Source organism: Coffea eugenioides, chromosome 10 (assembly GCF_003713205.1).
Source record: "Coffea eugenioides isolate CCC68of chromosome 10, Ceug_1.0, whole genome shotgun sequence".
Classification (NCBI taxonomy): Eukaryota; Viridiplantae; Streptophyta; class Magnoliopsida; order Gentianales; family Rubiaceae; genus Coffea; species Coffea eugenioides.
In genome coordinates, this window is record NC_040044.1 from 27805616 (window position 1) to 27823715 (window position 18100).

An 18100-nucleotide genomic window follows, 5' to 3' on the forward strand; every position below is an offset into this window, starting at 1 on the left:
TTTTAAAGATTAAAATCGCTTCTATGCCAAATTTTGGGAACCAAAATCGTACGTGTGTTTGGATAGCAAATTATTTACATAAATTTATTTACTTGTATCATAAATATATTTTTCAATTACTCTTTTATCTTACATATATCGCATAAAAAAATACAATGTATTTTTCCCTTCAAATTTATTCCGATCTCAATTTGAAACCTAGATATCGAGATCAATCCACTTTTCAAACAAAAAGAAAAAAAAAATATTGAAACAATCACTCATAGCCCCACAACCATCCGAACTTGCCACGTTTTATTCCCTTCTCCTTCCAAAAACTAGTTGGAAACTTAGGTAGAAACTAAATTTGACTAACATGAATTTGTAAGGGACGTAAATTTATATTTTAAAAATTGAGAGACTAAATAAATTATTTTATAAAATATGAAGCACGTTTTAAACATTTTCCCTTTCAAATTTCAATTTGAAATCTAGATATCGAGGTCAACCCACTTTTCAAACAAAAAGATAAAAAAAAAAAATCAAATAAGCACTCATAGCCCCATAACCATCCTAGACTGCCACGTTTTATTCCCTCCTCCTCCCACACGTCATTTTCTCCGCACACCAAAAACTCACAAAGCCGGCCTCAACTCTTCTTGCCAGTCTTTAACCGTAACCGCCCCTAATTGTATTTGAAACGTTTGTCCCCCTCAACTTTCTTTCCTTCCCCTTTTTCCTATGTACTTTCCTCGCAATTACTCCTCCAAAATTCTCCCAATTTTTTTCCCCTACTACTTAAACAATTATAGCAATAATAATTGATCTTTTCTCACCGAATCCGCGTTTTCCCTCACCTTAATCTTCGCCTCTAATCTCTCCATCTGATCACATCCTCATTGCATTTTTCCTCATTTAGCCAAAAATTAAATTCTTAATCATCAGCATTATAACTAATCGTAAGTTTAACCGCCCAATTTTTTGTCAATTTAATTTTTCCCATTAATTTTGTCCATTTCCCGCAAAATCCGGGTTCTGGCATATTCCAATGAATTTCTCATCTTCATCTCTAGAAAGTATTTCTCAGAATTTTATTGATTTAGTTTTGTAAATTTTCTTTTTGCCTTTTCCCCCCTTCCTCTTCCGATTGTTCTATGCATCCATTTTGTTGCGTTTCTTCTACTATTCCAGACCCGATGACTCCGCCACCGGCGCTACCGTCGCCGCCGCCTCCTCGGGCGTCTTCTTCCTCTGATAATAATAATAATAATAATAATAATAATCATTATCCGATTAAACAGAGCAAGGTAAATAATAGTAATATTAACGGGGATAATAGGAATAATAATGATCAGACTACGAGTCGATATTTTTCTCCGCCGCGGCTGTCGAGGGCGTCGCAACCGCCGTCGAGGAGGGAGATTGCTCAATTGACTGCGGCAGCTGCGGCGGCGAGTGGGAGCACGAGCGGAGCAGCGAAGATAAATGATATTGTAGGACATGGCATTTCGGGAATTTTGTACAAGTGGGTGAATTACGGGAAAGGATGGCGGCCGCGGTGGTTTGTTTTGCAAGATGGCGTGTTGTCGTATTACAAGATCCATGGGCCTGATAAGATTGTTGTGAGTCAAGAGAGCGAGAAAGGCGCTAGATTGATTGGGGAAGAGTCGTTTAAGAGGATCTCCAGGCGGAATGGATTATCATCGTCGGCATCATCACAACAGAAGACTCGCAAGCCTGTTGGTGAAGTCCATCTCAAGGTTTGTGATCATGATTTTTGATATTTGCTATCGATATTGATTTAATTTTGATGGGATAATTAAAAGAAAATTGTTCTTTTTTTGAGAAGTTAATAATAGTTTTTGAATCTAGTTTACTTTTAAATGTAGAATTTTTGTGTAAATTGGGCTCTCTCAACTTGATATTGCTATTGATATCTGTTGAATAATGAGATAATGAAAATAAAATGATTTCTTGGAGGATTTAATGGGGATAAGTAAAAGTTCTGCTCTCTCATTCTTTTAAATTTGTATTTTTTTGGACCTATGAATGGGGATATTCCCGAAACTCACAAAGAAAAAAGGAAGGGTTCAGGAAGAATAGACTGGACTCTCTGTGGAAAATATGCAGAGTAAAAAGAATGAGGATCAAAGCTTTTGTCTTGTGTGTTTATTACAAATGAGAACTATGCTGAACTTTGTATCAGATTAACTTTTTCTGTAAGGGTTTATTTTTTGGTTTTGAATTGAATATGACTTAGGGTCGGTTCATGTTGAAGTAGTTGCTATTTGATATTTTTTTTAGGGCTTGTAGTGGTGATATCCAGATTTGGCCATATTGGTCTCAATTAAATTTGAAAGGTTTTCTCTAGGTTTCCTCTATTCGAGAGAGCAGATCAGATGATAGAAGATTTTCTATTTTTACTGGAACAAAGAGGCTGCATTTGAGAGCTGAAACTAGAGAAGATCGAATGGCATGGATGGAAGCATTGCAAGCTGTGAAGGACATGTTCCCTAGAATGTCCAACAGTGAATTAATGGCTTCTATCGACAATGTGGCTGTTTCAACAGAAAAGTTGAGGCAAAGATTATTGGAAGCAGGCGCAAGCAAGGATACTATTGAGGAAAGTGAACAAATTATGAAAGACGAGTTTGCTTCTCTGCAGAATCAATTGATGCTTCTGAAGCAGAAGCACTGGCTCCTCATTGATACGCTGCGGCAGTTAGAGGTACAAGTTATGATTACTAGAAAATGTCTTCCTAATGAATTTCAGAGTCCAGCTTCAGTTTCTTCTTTGCAGGATTTTAGAGGCCAAAGTGCCTTCTTATCCACCTAAACCGCTCGATGATCTCTCTTTTCTTTCCTAACTTTATTTCCCCCTTTTTAAGCTTTGTAGTATAGTTTCCCAGTTCTTTTGTATAGGTAGTTTTGATCCCGGATTTGTCCTGGCATTTTTGTATATGTTGACACAATCATTTGAAGTGATTGAAATGACTGAAATAAATTGCTCTTTTTTTTTGTTTGGAATTATATTGCCATCTGAATGATTTGCCTTTTCTGTAGTTTATATCCTGTTATCTGTGCTTTGTCTGCCAGTTGCTATATGCCGTGTGGTTATAGAGTCTAAAGTTAATGTTATGCTACCTATTTAGCCTCTTTTTTTTTCTTAACCAAGAGGGTAATTTCATCTGCTCTGATTTACATTGCCAGAAGCCTTTAGGAAGATTCATATATAATGACTTTCTTCTTATTTGACGAGTCTTTGGGAACTAATTATCGCAAATCTCGGAACGCTGTTCCAGTTTATCCTACTGAGTTTGAGGGCTATCCCTGAAATTTTTTTCTTGTGGTGTAGATTTAGCCTTCTGTTCTGTTTTGGCAGAGTTGCTGCAATTGAATACTGGGATTGTTAGGTTGATCTGCAATAGTACCGTCCCTGGTAGAATGTTGAGAATCAACTGCTGCAGTTTTGAACAGTTGCATTCTGTCTTCATAATTTCTCGAGTAGAACATAATGTAGCATATGTTTTGCCAATACATTTTAGTGCTGATAAGTCAATAGTGCATCCTTAACTTCCTCAAGCAAATTATTATTTGCTCTGCTGTTCTACATACCTATTGGTGCAATTTTATATCTCAACGTGGCTTCAATATTTCGCAAAATAGTTTTGACATTTTCTTGTGTGGACAAGTTTCTTTCAAGGATAAAGATATGAAATGTCATGTAAATAAAGTTCTCTAGTGATTTTCGATAATGTTTATTTGAAGTTGTGTTTTCGCTTCTTCAACAGGATCTGCAATATTTATTGTGTGTATGCGAGTAACTCCTATAGTATAGCTGGCATAGTTGGTAGCCCTTTTATCTATGAAGCTTGATATCCAGAACTTTTGTGGTGTATGTGCTTTGCATTTGGAAACTACTTTAATAGCAATAAAGTCATGCTGGAAAGCAATTCTTAAAAGAATTTTGATTAATAAGAAAGGTGAATTAATAACACAGGAATTGAAAAGGGTTAAAACGCGGGTAGAATAAAGAAAGTTTGTCTCATGAGGCTAGTTCTGAACAGCTCTTGGGCTAGTTCTGAAGAAAAGAGTACAGGGAGAGAATTGGAGAAGGGGAGTACTTTTTACTTTTCAGCAGTGGTATTTTATAAGTCTTAATTTATGTGACCTGCAAGTTTTTAAGATAAAAATGCAAAAAAGTTAATTGAGAAGTAGATGCCTGGGTGCTATGATGCCACTTTCCATGTCTATGCATATGTTCACTTTATGCCAAAGAATCCTAGAGTTCCTTCTAACTTTTCTTTTTAAAAAGGGTTGGCAAGTGCTACATAGATGAGTTGCTGCCCAGAATTAGCGCGACTCAGTTATATTTCTCTACAAAGTGCCTGCAAAATAAAATTATTCAGGCAGCAGCCAACATGGGAAAAATCAGTTGTGTTAGAATTGAGCGATAAAAAAATTTTATCTTAAAAAAATTTTATCTGGATGAAGCTTTGTTTCTTTTATGTGCTTCTAATGTACGAGTGGCATCTCCAAGATGAAATAAACTGTTTTATTTGCTACATTCTGGTGTGCAGTCTTTTTAATATCTGTCTTGGTTCTAACACATACTGAAATGACTTGTACTCTTATGTGCTTCCTGCCCCTTTGTTGCTAAAGTGATAGGGCACAGTTTACGACATGCTTTTGTGCAATTGCCAATTACCGGTTACTCTTTTCTTTTCTCTCATCTACACATTTGATTCGTCAATGCGTGTCCACCCAATTTATTAGGACCGAGAATCTTGAATTAGGTTGCAACACAGATGATTCTAAGCAGTCTAAATTTTTCAGTCACTTCTAGCAATCTTGAAAGTAGATGATCTATTTGTGCTTGTAAAAAGATGGTAATACTGGTGTAATTGATTGGACAATGGTGATGGTGTTGCTGCAGTGCAATAACATGTCCTAGTGGTTATGGCTTCACGATGTTTGTGTGGACATTCTTTTTTCCTTGGTTCAATCTGCACATACAGAAGCACTGAAGTTGAAAATTGCTCATTACGCATGGTGCTTGTGGTGAAGTAACTGTGGCTCTGCAGGTTTGGGAATCTAGTATGGTGGTAGAAATATTAATCAAGCATGTGCAAGCAGCAGAATTCATGACATTTTTTTAGCTTACTGACTTTCATTGTCAGCAGTTGGTCCAAGTGTGTCCACTTTTCATGGTTTTTCTGTAGCTTTTTACCTGGTGATGCGCCGTTCTTCACTTTACGACTGATTCTGGAGTTGATTGTACATGTCTCTTAGGATTTAGTAATTTTGGACGCTTGCAAATCAGCCTCTTGAAGCACTCATTAACAAAATTTCTGTTACTGCTGAAATTTTTTGAAACCTGCAGTCTTATCTTCTGACCTGGGTATTCTGATGGAGTTGGAAAGTTACATGTCTTTTGGATACCAGAAAGGAATTTCGCTGAAGGAGTTCTAGGCAACTAAACCCATGAAAATCTTCTTGTGTTAACTGAAGAATGTCAATAGATAGTCTTGTTTGAGTTCTCTTGACATAGTTGTTTTGACTTTAGGTCCAATTTGTCCACTGTGTCTGGGCAATAAAGTATAGCTTTTCACAAGTGATCTGGTATATCATTTCTATCTTTAGTGTTGTGTAGCTGGAAGGGCATCCAACTAAATTGGCAAATGCATCCTTGAGCTCTTGAAAGGGGCACTTAAATGAACTATAAGAGCCATAAGCTCAATAAGGTGAAGTGGTCACACATGGTAGAAGAAATGGATCTGACTGCAACTCTGCAATATAATGGATTCTTGGAATTGGTTATGAAATCGTATGCAATGACTTCATGTGTTGTACACCATAATGGGTTCTTGGAAATTTGTGCATATATTATGTGTGGTAACCTTTTTAAACAGCTGCAGTTTGGTGGCTTAATGGTATAAATAGCATGGTACTCACTTTGGCATCTGAAATAAAAGAAAAAGAAAAGTGCGTTTAGTCTAGTCTCTCATTAGGGTTTAAAGTATGTCCTGCATGGTAGGGCAATTTATGTATAAAAGTTGAACTATGAAAAATCCTTTGGTCTCAACAATTGATGAGAAGTTTTCTTTTCCTGGTTTGTCTTAGGTTTGTGTTCTTTAGAATTTCTCTTGGCTTTGTTACATGTAGGATCCCTTTTTCCTAGTTGAAAGCAGTGTAGATGTACTACACATATGTTGGTAAGCTTCGTCAAGTCTCCATGTACTTGTCTCCTGTGGATGCCTTTTGAGACTGATGTTAAGGAACATGGATTTATCTTTAGTTGGAGTTTGGTTTTCATCTTTGGTTTAGTGAAGCTATAAATTGGGATTTATCTGAATATGGATTGTTTACTCCCTCGGTTGTTTTTAGCAACCTAGGTTCATGTGCTTGACTTGTGTATACTCAATAGTCAGTTGTCCTAGTATGTCAATGTTTCCAACAATATGGAGCTTGTGCCTTTAGTTTCCTTATTGTATGAGATTGTCTGTTCTTGTCCTAAGATAGTGCCCCTGTTCTGGTTGTTTTAGACAGAAAAGGTTGATCTGGAAAACACAGTAGTCGATGAGAGTCAAAGACAATTGAAAGGGGCATTTAGCAGATCAAGGCAAGACAAATATAGTGGTAAGCATAATCACAGATTTATCTTTCATTGCATTGCTTCGCGGATCTTATATGATTTTGTAGTCAGGCACTTTTGTGGGTTCCCTTATTTTAATATTTTCTTTCTTTACCAGCTCTCTTGGCTAAATTCTTAATACTCACAAAAGAAGATAAATAGTTATTATTAGTTTTGACTGATTAATTAAGTGCTTTATTTCTCCTTTATATTGTCAGAATTGAGTTTCATTATAATAGACCATTTTACTAGGCAATAGTAATGTGGACTTGAGTTCCAGTAAGGAATTGCTTGCAATCATCCTTGTCTACTCTTCTAAAATAGTTGATCATACAAACATGAGAGTAAACACGATTGATACTGTAGCTAATCTTGGGCATGTTTGCTTCTGATCTTGCATTGTTGGACCAGTATGTGATACATGTTTATTATTGCAATAACTAATGGAAGAGTTGAATGCATGTGTATGAATTAATTATATCTAAGTCAGGAACAAATTGTTTGGTATAACACTCATGCTGTACATTTTGAACTTTCAGAAGACTACCTTTTATGCATTTTAATCACCAATATACAATGCAGATAAGTTTGTAAATTATCTGTCGAAACTAATTTCAATTTTCTTTTATTAATTTCAAGAGTAAATATTTTACCTGTGTATTACTTTCTAGATAAGTGTACCTTATTGCTGCTGTGTAGAGGAGGGCATATGCAGACTCTGGTTTTCACCACTTAAAATAGTTATCATGTGGCATTGTTCTATATAGATTCTTATGATTTAAGAACTTCGTATAGAGTGTAACAAGTGATAATAAAATGATGAAAGAAATAGTAAATTAGGAGTTGGACCTTCTATGTTAATTTTTTCGAGAAGTTGATCGATTTAAAATCACTATTATGAGATTGGATCTGGAGTGCAGCTGAGTTTTCTTGAAAACGTTTTTAGATGTAGGTACACAAAATATAAGGGAGAGTGAAATGAGAATAGAAACGTTTGTTATCAGCTCATGAACTTGTGCATTGGATGGGGTGGAATAGTGTTCTGTGAGTTGAGGTTGTGTTACCTAGAGTATCATGCTTTTGGTTGTGGAAATGCTAGACTGGATGAAACATAACAGTCAGTGTTTGATATAGTACAGTGATACATTAGCATCAAGTTGTGGAGTTGCTACTGTTGTCCTCTTGGATGTTCTAGATAAATAAGGGTTCTTAGATAGAGTGATACAAATTATTTTAAACATGGTGGACGATATTGGTGCATGGTGCATTTTCCTGGTTCTTGTTAGCTGAAGTATTTTATATGAAGCATTTTATACTCTGATTGCCCCCTTATGGTTCATCATCTTATATTGTAGTACTAATGTTTTTGATTTCTCCATCCCGCAGCCCTGTGGCGGAGGGGGGTGGGTGGGTCCTGTTTTCCCTCGATATAACTTCTGAAAGCCTTCTGTTTTGGAGAAAGGCATCTTGTACATATGGGAAAAGGCCCTTCGATGGATCTGTTGCCCGCTTCTGGTGGAGCTTAACATATAAGTAAAACATTGAATTGAAGAATTCTTTTTTTTGGCTGCATATAATAATTTTAAGAGATATGTTGTCAAAAAGCTATTTTAAATAACTTATATGAAAGAGAAAAAGGTAATGTAACAAGATAGAAGTAAAGATTCTTAAACGGAAAGAGTTCTCAGGTGTCATTTGGGATTTGATTCAATACACATGCATAAATTAAGTTGAAGTTCCATTTGCTTACAAGCTACCAAGTGGAGTCCACTTAAGGTAGTGCATCCATTTTATTATACCCAGTGTGATAAGGGGAATGGCTTTGTAAATACTTCCAAGTTTATGATCCCAGACCTATAAATGACCATGAAGCTATCTTCCATTAACAAATGATTTTAAGGGTGTGCGGAAATCATTTTTCTTTATTTATGTAGCTGCTGCTTCACAGCGTGTTTAAAAGTAGAAAGGAACCTTTCAAAAATTGCAAAGCTTTCATCTGGTGAGGCTGACATTAGCTTTATTGCAGCATTTTGTTAGTTTTCATGTCCACGGAACTTTGTTCATTCTGTCTATCATTTGATGGCTTGGTATCTTTTGCTTTTGAAGTTAAAATATTGCAGGACATGGTATTTGATTAATAAATCTTCCAGTTCCAAGATATCTGATCTTTAATAGATTCGGATAGCACTTGAAGTGTTAGACCCCCGTGATAACAAAGAATGCTGCTGAGGCTACATAAAACAAACTGAATGCTTTGTTGGTGATGAGCAATAAAAGGCATCCTCTTTAGTGCTCTACTAGTAGGATAGAAAAATTTTGACAAAGAAAAAAGATAGAAAAGGTTTGTTTACTTGTTTAGTAAATTCTCACATTTTGACACGAATAGGTTTGGGCACTATTCATCCTTCATTCGAATATAATGAGTGTTGGGTTGGGGTTTTCAGACTTCTTATCAAAAAGGGAGTTGGTTAAAGCAAGCTTGCTCCTTGGAGGAGCATAATCTTAGTCAATTAGAACCGGGTAGGATGCCTGCGGCTGACATACAAAGCATTTAAGCGAGAGGAATAGGTGGCGTTAGTTAGCTATCTGATCTCCTTTCCAGGATGGGGTAGATTGTTGGCAACTGTCGGATGTTGAGGTTGGTATGAAGTTGTGGCTAGCAGGTCTTTAAGATGGTCTCAAAATGAGTACCATTGCTGTTCACCATCTTTACACAGAACCAACTGTTCAGTGGACTGTCTGCTTTCTTCGGACTGGCTCGTACTGCTGAATCTCCGGATGGAGGTTCAATCAATGCCTGCCAGACTTGCTTGGTTTAATTGATCTCCTTTGCTCAATTAGATGGCATAGCTAGTACAACTCCTTCCCTAACCTGAATAGGAGAATGTGCTCAGAGTATACTTTCTCAGAACTCAGAATCTATTATCACATTTGAGTAGCCTGCTTTGTGAATTGATCTCTTGTTTAGCGAATCGGCAAAAGGACCTAGGTCTTTTTCTTTTATAGCTACTCTTCTTCCCATTGACTGCTACTATTAAGATAGAAGATGAAGCACTACCTGTAGTCCTTCAACATATGGGGGCTTCAATAGCTGCTGATTCTTAGCTGCTTCTTATCAGCCTCTCCGGGGAAGTTGCAGGAATAGATTCATTAGGCCTTTTTTGGGGTTTTGATCTCCTCTCTGCCTGCAAATCTTTTTTCTTTCTGCCTTTAAGAGGTAGATAAAGGACGACATAATATATGGAAAGTATGCAGTGAGGGAGGTGTCTTTTTTTTTTTGGGGGGGGGGGGAATGTTGGGAGGGGCAATGGGGAAGCAGAGTAGTCCAAGAATGAAACAAAAAAAATTATTGTTCTAGGCTATTCCTTTTAATAGCTCCTTGTGATGCACCTTGAACCATAGCAATTAGGATCTCAAGATACAGCAACACGTATTATCCAAGGAATAAAAGACTCACATCACGCTGTGTTTTTGTCCATCATTTTGCTTTTAGTTTTCATAACATAGATCTTGGTTCGCACTTTATGGCATTTGTAGTATAAAACATAGTCAATTTCGCATAGGATTGTGCATGGAACTACTATCATGATTCTTTGGATCATATTTCCTGGAATCATCCTGATGTTCATTGCTATACCATCATTTGCTCTGTTATACTCAAAGGACGAGGTACTAGCAAATTCAGCGATTACTTTTAGAGCTATTGGACATCAATGGTGTTCGAGTAATAGAATTCTCTAGAACAGAGATTTCTGAAATCACATACGAAGTAATAGAATTCAGACTTTTCTTTTATTATAGGTTTTCTTTTTACTTAGGATCAACTGTACTAAATGATAGGATAATCTCCTTATGTGCTTAATCGAGCCCTGTTTTGACAGCTTTCTTTCTGTTACAGTATGCATAGTATGGTTAAGCATCATTTCAGTGATTCTGAGCCAATCTTATATTTGACTATTATTTGCTCTTTTGCTTATAGACAGAAGATTTACCAATTGCATTAGCAAATGTGTTTTTTCTGTTACATGGATAATTTGTTTCTGTGTTCTTGTATGACTACCTCCTAGACACATTTTTTGTCTCTTACTCACTTTATTGCTGTCTCTCAACTTACACAGCATGAAAGCTATAGCCTTGTAGCCTACTTTAGCCTGTTGTATGTATAACTTCTTAAAAGCAGTGTCAAGATTGGAGGGTAATAGTTTATTCTTAGTGGGATTATTAACCATAAATTGCTAAAAGTATATGATGCTTTTTTTCCAGAGGCCAGTGCCAGTGAATCTGAAGATGATACTGAAAGAGTTGATGCTGCAGAAGAGGATACAGATGAAGAAGATAACACCTTCTTTGACACAAGGGACTTCTTGTCTTCAAGTTCCTTCAAGAGCAATGGATCTGATTTTCGCACATCATCTTTCTCATCTGGTGAAGATGAACTTTATGCTTTTGAATCTGATGATGGTGTCGATCCTGCTATTAAATCCGCTGGTGCTAACTTTCCCTACATAAAGCGTCGCAAAAAATTACCTGATCCTGTTGAAACCGAGAAAAGTGTGAGCTTATGGTCGATGATTAAAGACAACATTGGGAAGGACCTCACAAGAGTTTGTCTTCCTGTCTACTTCAATGAACCTCTGTCTTCTTTGCAAAAGTGCTTTGAGGATTTGGAGTATTCATATCTAATTGATCGTGCTTATGAATGGGGGAAAAGGGTATGCATAGTAAGAGGAAAATTAGTGCTTTCTGTTTGAAATTTCCTTTCCGTGCTCATGCTTGATAGTCAATACCTTCAGTTTCCATTGATCTCAGTCGATATGAGCTTGACTTGTTGGTTGAGTACATCATATTAAATTTTGGACTTTTTTTCTTCTGTATGATCTGTGTTTTTCAATATATGCTTTGGTTTGCCTAAAGTTAACATATAATGGAGTATTTTGTAAATTGCAAATTGTCATCAAACTAGCTGATATGACAGCTCTAAGGTACTTCAGTTGAAGACTGTAATCATCTTAATTGTGAGGCATGTTAACGTGTTCACGTTGCTGGGGAGTGCATGTAGGAGTTTAGCAATCCCAAGTGCCCAAGTGCAAAATGAGATGGATATTTGAAGAACTTGGGAGATATTGGTTCCAAAATTTGATCATTTGTGGCCATATAGAATGATTTCCTAGTTTCCAACAACAGTCTTAAGCATGGAAAAGGTCCTTGATTGGAATTTTTGTGGTAATGAACAGATCCTCTTGTGTGTTGCCTTATGAGGGTCATCTTGAAAGTCTGACTAGCTAGAGAAGATGTCGGTAACCATGGTTATGTACGTGTAACAATACTTTTTTGGATATTATTAATGCTGGACTATTTGATTGTGTAACTGAGGCCTTGGATCTGAATGGTTGTTTAGTTAATCGTCTAGCGTATTTCATTTATATTCAGCCTTTTATTGTTCTTAACCTTTGTTGTCATTTTTATGTGGTTCATGTTTAGGTTCTCTGTTGTATAATCTGTGTTTTACAAATTAAATACATAGCATCAAGACAGAGTTTGCAATAGGGCATAACAAGCATTCTCTTTATATTTTTCACGACATATTTGGAGATGCACTTACCACTGTTCTTCTAGTTTCTGACTTGTTACCAACATATGACATGATAGGGTAATAGCCTTATGAGGATTTTAAATGTAGCAGCATTTGCAGTATCTGGGTATGCGTGTACTGAAGGAAGAAGTTGCAAACCATTTAATCCACTATTAGGGGAGACTTATGAGGCTGATTATCCTGACAAAGGGCTCCGGTTTTTCTCAGAGAAGGTGAATTCTATTCTTTAATGCAATGTACAAATTTTTTTCCATTTTCAGTAATTTATCCTGTTTTCTTCTTTCTGGAAACTCCAGTTTTATTTTCTCTGACTCCCTCTGGTATACTTAAAGTAACACAAGGATATGCTCCAGTATCTTCTAGGGAGAAGGGCTTGATTAAAACGTATAGTGGTATTGAGAAAGCTCCCATGCTGTCTGTAGTAGCATTGCTTCCTGCTATAATTACCATTACAGCACCAACTACAAGGCATAAATGTGGAACTTTATGGTGTGGAATACTAAGTCATATCATGAAAAAAATGGAGGTGATTGCTGGAAAGTGCAGTACCATTCTTTTACAGGGTATGTGAAACCTAAAAGGACGATACATATCCCTAACCCCTGCTGGTTGTGTGCATCTTAGTGCTTACAGACAATCCATGGATTTGGCCACCATAAGCTTCATTTAAGATGAAGTATCACCAGGCTGTTGAAGCGCTCCTGCTAAAGGGGCATAGTCTGTTGTAGTACTTCATAATCTATAGTGCTTGCCAGCCCTAGCCAGAGATAGGATCATTATCCCCTTAACCCACTGACTCATTTTGCATGGCAAGAACTGCCAGTAAAGTGGGACCTTGGGGCTCCACATAAGTGGAGGGACTGAAGGTACAGAGAAAGTTCCACTATCCTAGTGGAAGACTGACCTTATGAGCCCTGCCACAATGCAAGACCCACCCACCAATCTGGGAAGGAGGTCTTGTAATTGTGGGATTCACCTGTAGGACAAGGACAGCAAAGGTGCTTCCCTAGCCACATTGTGGAATGGTTATTGTTTGGGCTAGTGGGAGCTGGGGGTTCCCCAAGGGTTTGACCTGTTGGCCGGAGGCTGACCTAGGGCTTCTTGTGGACTAGGTGAAGCTGTGGGGCTCATCATACTGGCCAATTGTCACCCTAGTGTGTCCTCCATCTGAACAATAACCGTGCCTATCTGTTATTCCATGGGGCCCACCAGCCCTGTACAGTATTTAGGGGCTCATGGAGAAGACTTTGTATTAAACTTTGAGGGAGATGTTGCTTTACTTGTAGTCATGTAGCTCCTATGCTCTCACAGCTTTTGCTTAGGAATGCATATCGAAGGGGAAGTGTATTGCATGCTGAGAATGAGGGATCTCCACAAGGATGTCAGAGCATAGGACATCCTTGATTAGCCTTTTTTACCAGAAAAAAAAAGACCACTAGATAGCCTAGCCCATGCCCTAAAGGACAAGGGAGCCCAAAAGGTGACCAGCTGGATGATTGAGCAGGTTTGTGGAGACCACTGAAAACCAAGCACGTTGTGTATGTGTGTATATATATTATGTATATATGCTTAAGTTCTTGTGGGCTCTATTGTTGGTTAGTCACAATCAGTGAGTTTCATTCATCATCTTATAGTATGTGCTGTTCATTCATCATCTTCCTCAGCTCTGCACTACAGCTCTCTTACTAATTCCTTGCTGGCTGGTATTGCTTGTACTCAGTACCTCAGATCCCTTTTTTGACTTTTAGTCTGCCAGATGCATTTATGGTCATTAAATTTTTTACTGCATTGTGTTTAGTCTTGTTCATTTTATAATTCAATAGTTTCAGTAATGGGGATCTTTTATATCATCCTTTAACTTGTCTTTCTGGTCAAACTGATTATGTGCAATTATACATGTATTGATATTAATGTCTGAATATATTTTAAGCATTCTAAGGAATTTATGAAATTCTTTTGAATTTCGGATTACCTTTCTTTGTACTGCTTAAGGGACTCTGGTAAAGTTTGTATTTATCAGAATATCCATATTCCAAACTTTGGGGATCATTGTTCATTTTCTCTATGATTGACTGTTATCTATATACTTAAAGCATGTGGTGTTTTAGTGGGATCCAGTGTGTGATGAGATGATTTTATCTTGTTCTCTTTATGGTCTTACTTATGTTACATAAGGTTGCACTGACAGTACATACCAAATGGGAATGTATTTGTTTGCTGCTTGGAAGTTTGTCTTGTGTACTACAATGCTACCTGATGTGTTTCATTGGATTGCACATTCATTGAATTCTTCTCTATTTTCCACTCTGCTAGCTTTTGGTAGTAGTTTGGGTAGAAATACTTAACTCTTTGCCTTCATTGTGATTTTTAAAAGTTTGCTAGTGTACTATCATCATGAGGTTGGGTTTCATTTGAATCAGGTCAGTCATCATCCTATGATTGTAGCTTGTCACTGCGAGGGTACTGGATGGAAGTTTTATGGTGATAGCAATTTGAAAAGCAAATTCTGGGGTCGCTCTATACAACTAGAACCTGTTGGTGTTTTAACTCTGGAATTTGATGATGGAGAAGTATTTCAATGGAGTAAGGTGCAATTCCTGGGTTATGACTAGTGATGCTTTTACTTGTTTGTCATGTTTGATGTATATCTGGATCTCTCTGTGTAACAGGTAACAACATCCATTTACAATCTTATTTTGGGAAAACTATATTGTGATCACTATGGTACCATGCGAATTCAAGGAAACCGTGATTATTCATGTAAACTGAAATTCAAGGAGCAGTCTATCATAGACCGCAATCCTCATCAGGTTCACTCTCCCTCTGTTTCTCTCAAAACATAGGAAAGTCACACATTTTATCTAATTTTTGCATGTTCTTTTAACCAAAGAGCAAAATCGATAGGTGAAAGAAATTCTTTCAAGTTATGGATATCCTTTCATAATTTTGAGACTCTTTAAACTGTTAAAAAAAATAATAATGTGGGGAAAATGTATCATTTCCTCTTGTGGTGCATGCTGCCTTTGTCTTGTGGAAACAGGAATATGGTGGTTTTTAGTACTTTGTTCTGAGGTCTACTGGACCCTTCTCTAGGTGGGATTGATTTTTTTCTTTTTAGCAACATTTTCCATCTGTAAAGAAGGATCATGCCTGTGTTTTTTGGCTTGCATGCTTTGTCATATGCCAATAGAAGACATGTCAACATGTTCTGTTGAAGAGATTCATGCGTCTACCTAGTCTTTGGCATTTGGAATGGGAATAATGTCTACTTCGTCTGCCGCTTGAAAATTACAAGTCATTTTGGAAGTATCTGATAGGAAGAAGGTTCATCATACATAGTGTCATACAGCTAGGAAAGTTGATAGAGAGAAAATGTGCATTTAGAATCTTTGTATGTCTTCTTTTGATGAGTATTTGACTTACACTTTTATAATGTTATGGCATTAATGATGCTTAACCTTTGCAGGTACAAGGAATAGTCCAGGATAGGAGTGGAAAGACAGTTGCAACCCTCTTTGGGAAGTGGGATGAGAGCATGCATTATGTGAATGGAGAGTGTTCTTCTAGAGGAAAAGGAGCTGAATCTCTGTCAGAAGCACATTTACTTTGGAAGCGGAGCAAACCTCCTAAGTTCCCAACAAGATATAATTTTACCCGTTTTGCGATGACATTGAACGAACTTACCCCGGGACTGAAGGTGTAGTTAAAGAGACACACTTCGATTCTTCATTTGGTTTGAGTGTTCATTATTCTATTGGAACAATGCTATTTTATACTGGGGAAAGTTTTCATGTAGTTACTGGATGCTTGTGGTGTATCTTCTTTTTGACTCTGAATAGCAAAATTTGTTACTGCCACTATGAATGATTTCTTGATCAGGTTCTGGTGCAGATTTTTTTGTTTAAACATGTGGATGGGTCATTATGATGTTTCAATTGTTTTTAAGTTTTTGGTTCTTAGCGGCTCTTTATCCATTCTGATTTCTTCTGTGTTACTATATTACTATCAATTTCTCATTCCTGCCCCCACAAATTGATGTATCTGCATATTGGCATGAAAAAAGATGGTTTACTTTTGCATATTTGCTGAGGGCCATTGCATTTTTTTTGGCATGTAGTCAATCAACTTAATGTCATTTGCAGGAAAGGCTACCACCGACCGATTCAAGGTTGAGACCTGATCAAAGGTGCTTGGAAAATGGGCTGTATGAACAGGCGAATGCAGAAAAGCTGCGACTGGAGCAGCGACAAAGACAGGTAACTGTAATGGCTTTGCAACAAAAATAGATTTTGTAATGATTTTGCGACTGGAGCACTTAATTTTGCTTACAATTTGGAGACAGAAGGGCTAGTGGTTTGTGCATTTTTTACATTTTGACCCACCTGTAAGTATATTTTGAGAGCATATGTAGACTTTTGACACTCCAGTTTGTAGAATTTTGACCTACCAGCAATTATTGGTACAATGCTGTTGGAATCAAGGAGGCGAATGGTTGGTGTACTTATTATTTGAATTTTGGCAAATTGGAATTTTTGGAATGCCAGTAGGTAGAAAGTTGAGAGCACAAAGCACGCAATTCTGCTGGGGGTCCCACTATCTCTCTCTCTCTCCCCTCCTCCTATCTGTCTGCATGAATTTTCTTTACTATGCATTGTAGATTTCGGGTTCTCCTTCCCCCTTTTTGAAAATTATTAGGGTATTTTTTTTTTATTGATAAACATAACTAGATAAATCAATATGGCCTGACAACAAAGTCAACCTAAATATGTATGACTTGCAGTAAAATAGGTTGGGATTATTGTGGCATGGGATCTTTCATTGATTGTTAGAAAATTTGTCTATTGTGAAGTAGGATGTAGAAAATATATCCTTTAGTTTTGCAATTAGTTTTCAGAATTTCTCCCATGCACTCCAACAGATCTGTACACGCACACGACCTCATGTTTGAATTCTGTAAAGATCTGCTGTTTTTGGATTCTGCATGATTCCCATGAAGGTCTGGTTTTGAATTCTCTGTGCTTTTTTAAGTTAAGCTCTTTGGTAAATTTTTCTAGAACTTTCAAAGATTAGTTTGCTGTTCCGATTTCTTTCTTGCTATTCCCATGATTGAAGTTACGAACATGGGGATCTTGCAACTATTTGTTTTTGGAGCGTCAGAGCTTCTATGTTGCTTTGCCTCTTTCCTTCAAAAGAATGTGGGGATCTTGGGAAAAATGATTTGCCAACAACGTTTTAAGGAAAATTTGGATTATGTGCTTCTTATTGCTCTCCAGTGGATTGATATTTGTGTTTGGGAGAATAAATGAAAGTTATATATTACAAGATGTTGCTCAACTGAAATATAATTTTGTGTAGCATATGTTCGAACTGCTTTCTAGTTAGAGGTTGTCCTGAATTAGGTATCTAAACGGGGCTATTTCTGATGTGCCAAGAACCGAGCTTCATTATAGTTGATGATGTTGGCTTCAGGGGTTGTGTGTTGATGTGGTAATAATATACTCATCTATACTCTACAGGCCCGTAAAATGCAAGAGAGGGGTTGGAAACCACGGTGGTTTGCTTATGACAAAGGATGTGATTCTTACCGCTACATTGGTGGGTATTGGGAAGCAAGGGAAGAGGCGAAGTGGGATTCATGCCGTGATATTTTTGGTCACATTGCGTCTGACCACATATTAGACTGAGGAAGCTTCAAAAATTTTGGATTCCTTTTTTCTTTCATTTACGACAGAAATATTGGTTTAGGCAGCCGGTGATTGTTGTCCGGGGCCAGGGACGTCATTGACAAACCATTTAGTGTAGATCAAGTGCTTCCTGAATAAAAGGTTCTTTCGACTTTTCTCTACTTTAGCATTTATTCCTTTTCTCTACTTTAGCATTTATTCCTTTTCTAA

The 18100-nt window shown here is 37.2% G+C and overlaps 1 protein-coding gene across 2 annotated transcripts; it reads left to right on the forward strand.

Annotated features, from left to right (window-relative positions):
- Positions 1–677: 677 nt before the first annotated feature.
- Positions 678–18051, forward strand: LOC113749627 (oxysterol-binding protein-related protein 1C-like). Of its 2 annotated transcripts, none has more exons than XM_027293437.1 (10): positions 678–1739; positions 2351–2707; positions 6525–6618; positions 10877–11334; positions 12263–12418; positions 14627–14794; positions 14876–15016; positions 15673–15903; positions 16349–16462; positions 17723–18051. In XM_027293437.1, exons 1-10 carry the CDS (start codon positions 1134–1136, stop codon positions 17888–17890), a joined length of 2493 nt encoding a protein of 830 aa, XP_027149238.1. In that variant the 5' UTR covers positions 678–1133; the 3' UTR covers positions 17891–18051. The 2 variants fall into 2 exon arrangements, with proteins under 2 accessions (XP_027149238.1, XP_027149239.1); XM_027293438.1 differs by having other exon boundaries at positions 679–1739; positions 10877–11325.
- Positions 18052–18100: the final 49 nt, after the last annotated feature.

Coding starts and splice junctions, on each gene's coding strand:
- LOC113749627 (XM_027293437.1), top strand. CDS start 1,134: ATGCATCCATTTTGTTGCGTTTCTTCTACTATTCCAGACCCGATGACT. Junction 2,708..6,524: donor ATACGCTGCGGCAGTTAGAG/GTACAAGTTATG, acceptor TGGTTGTTTTAG/ACAGAAAAGGTTGATCTGGA. Junction 6,619..10,876: donor AAGGCAAGACAAATATAGTG/GTAAGCATAATC, acceptor CTTTTTTTCCAG/AGGCCAGTGCCAGTGAATCT.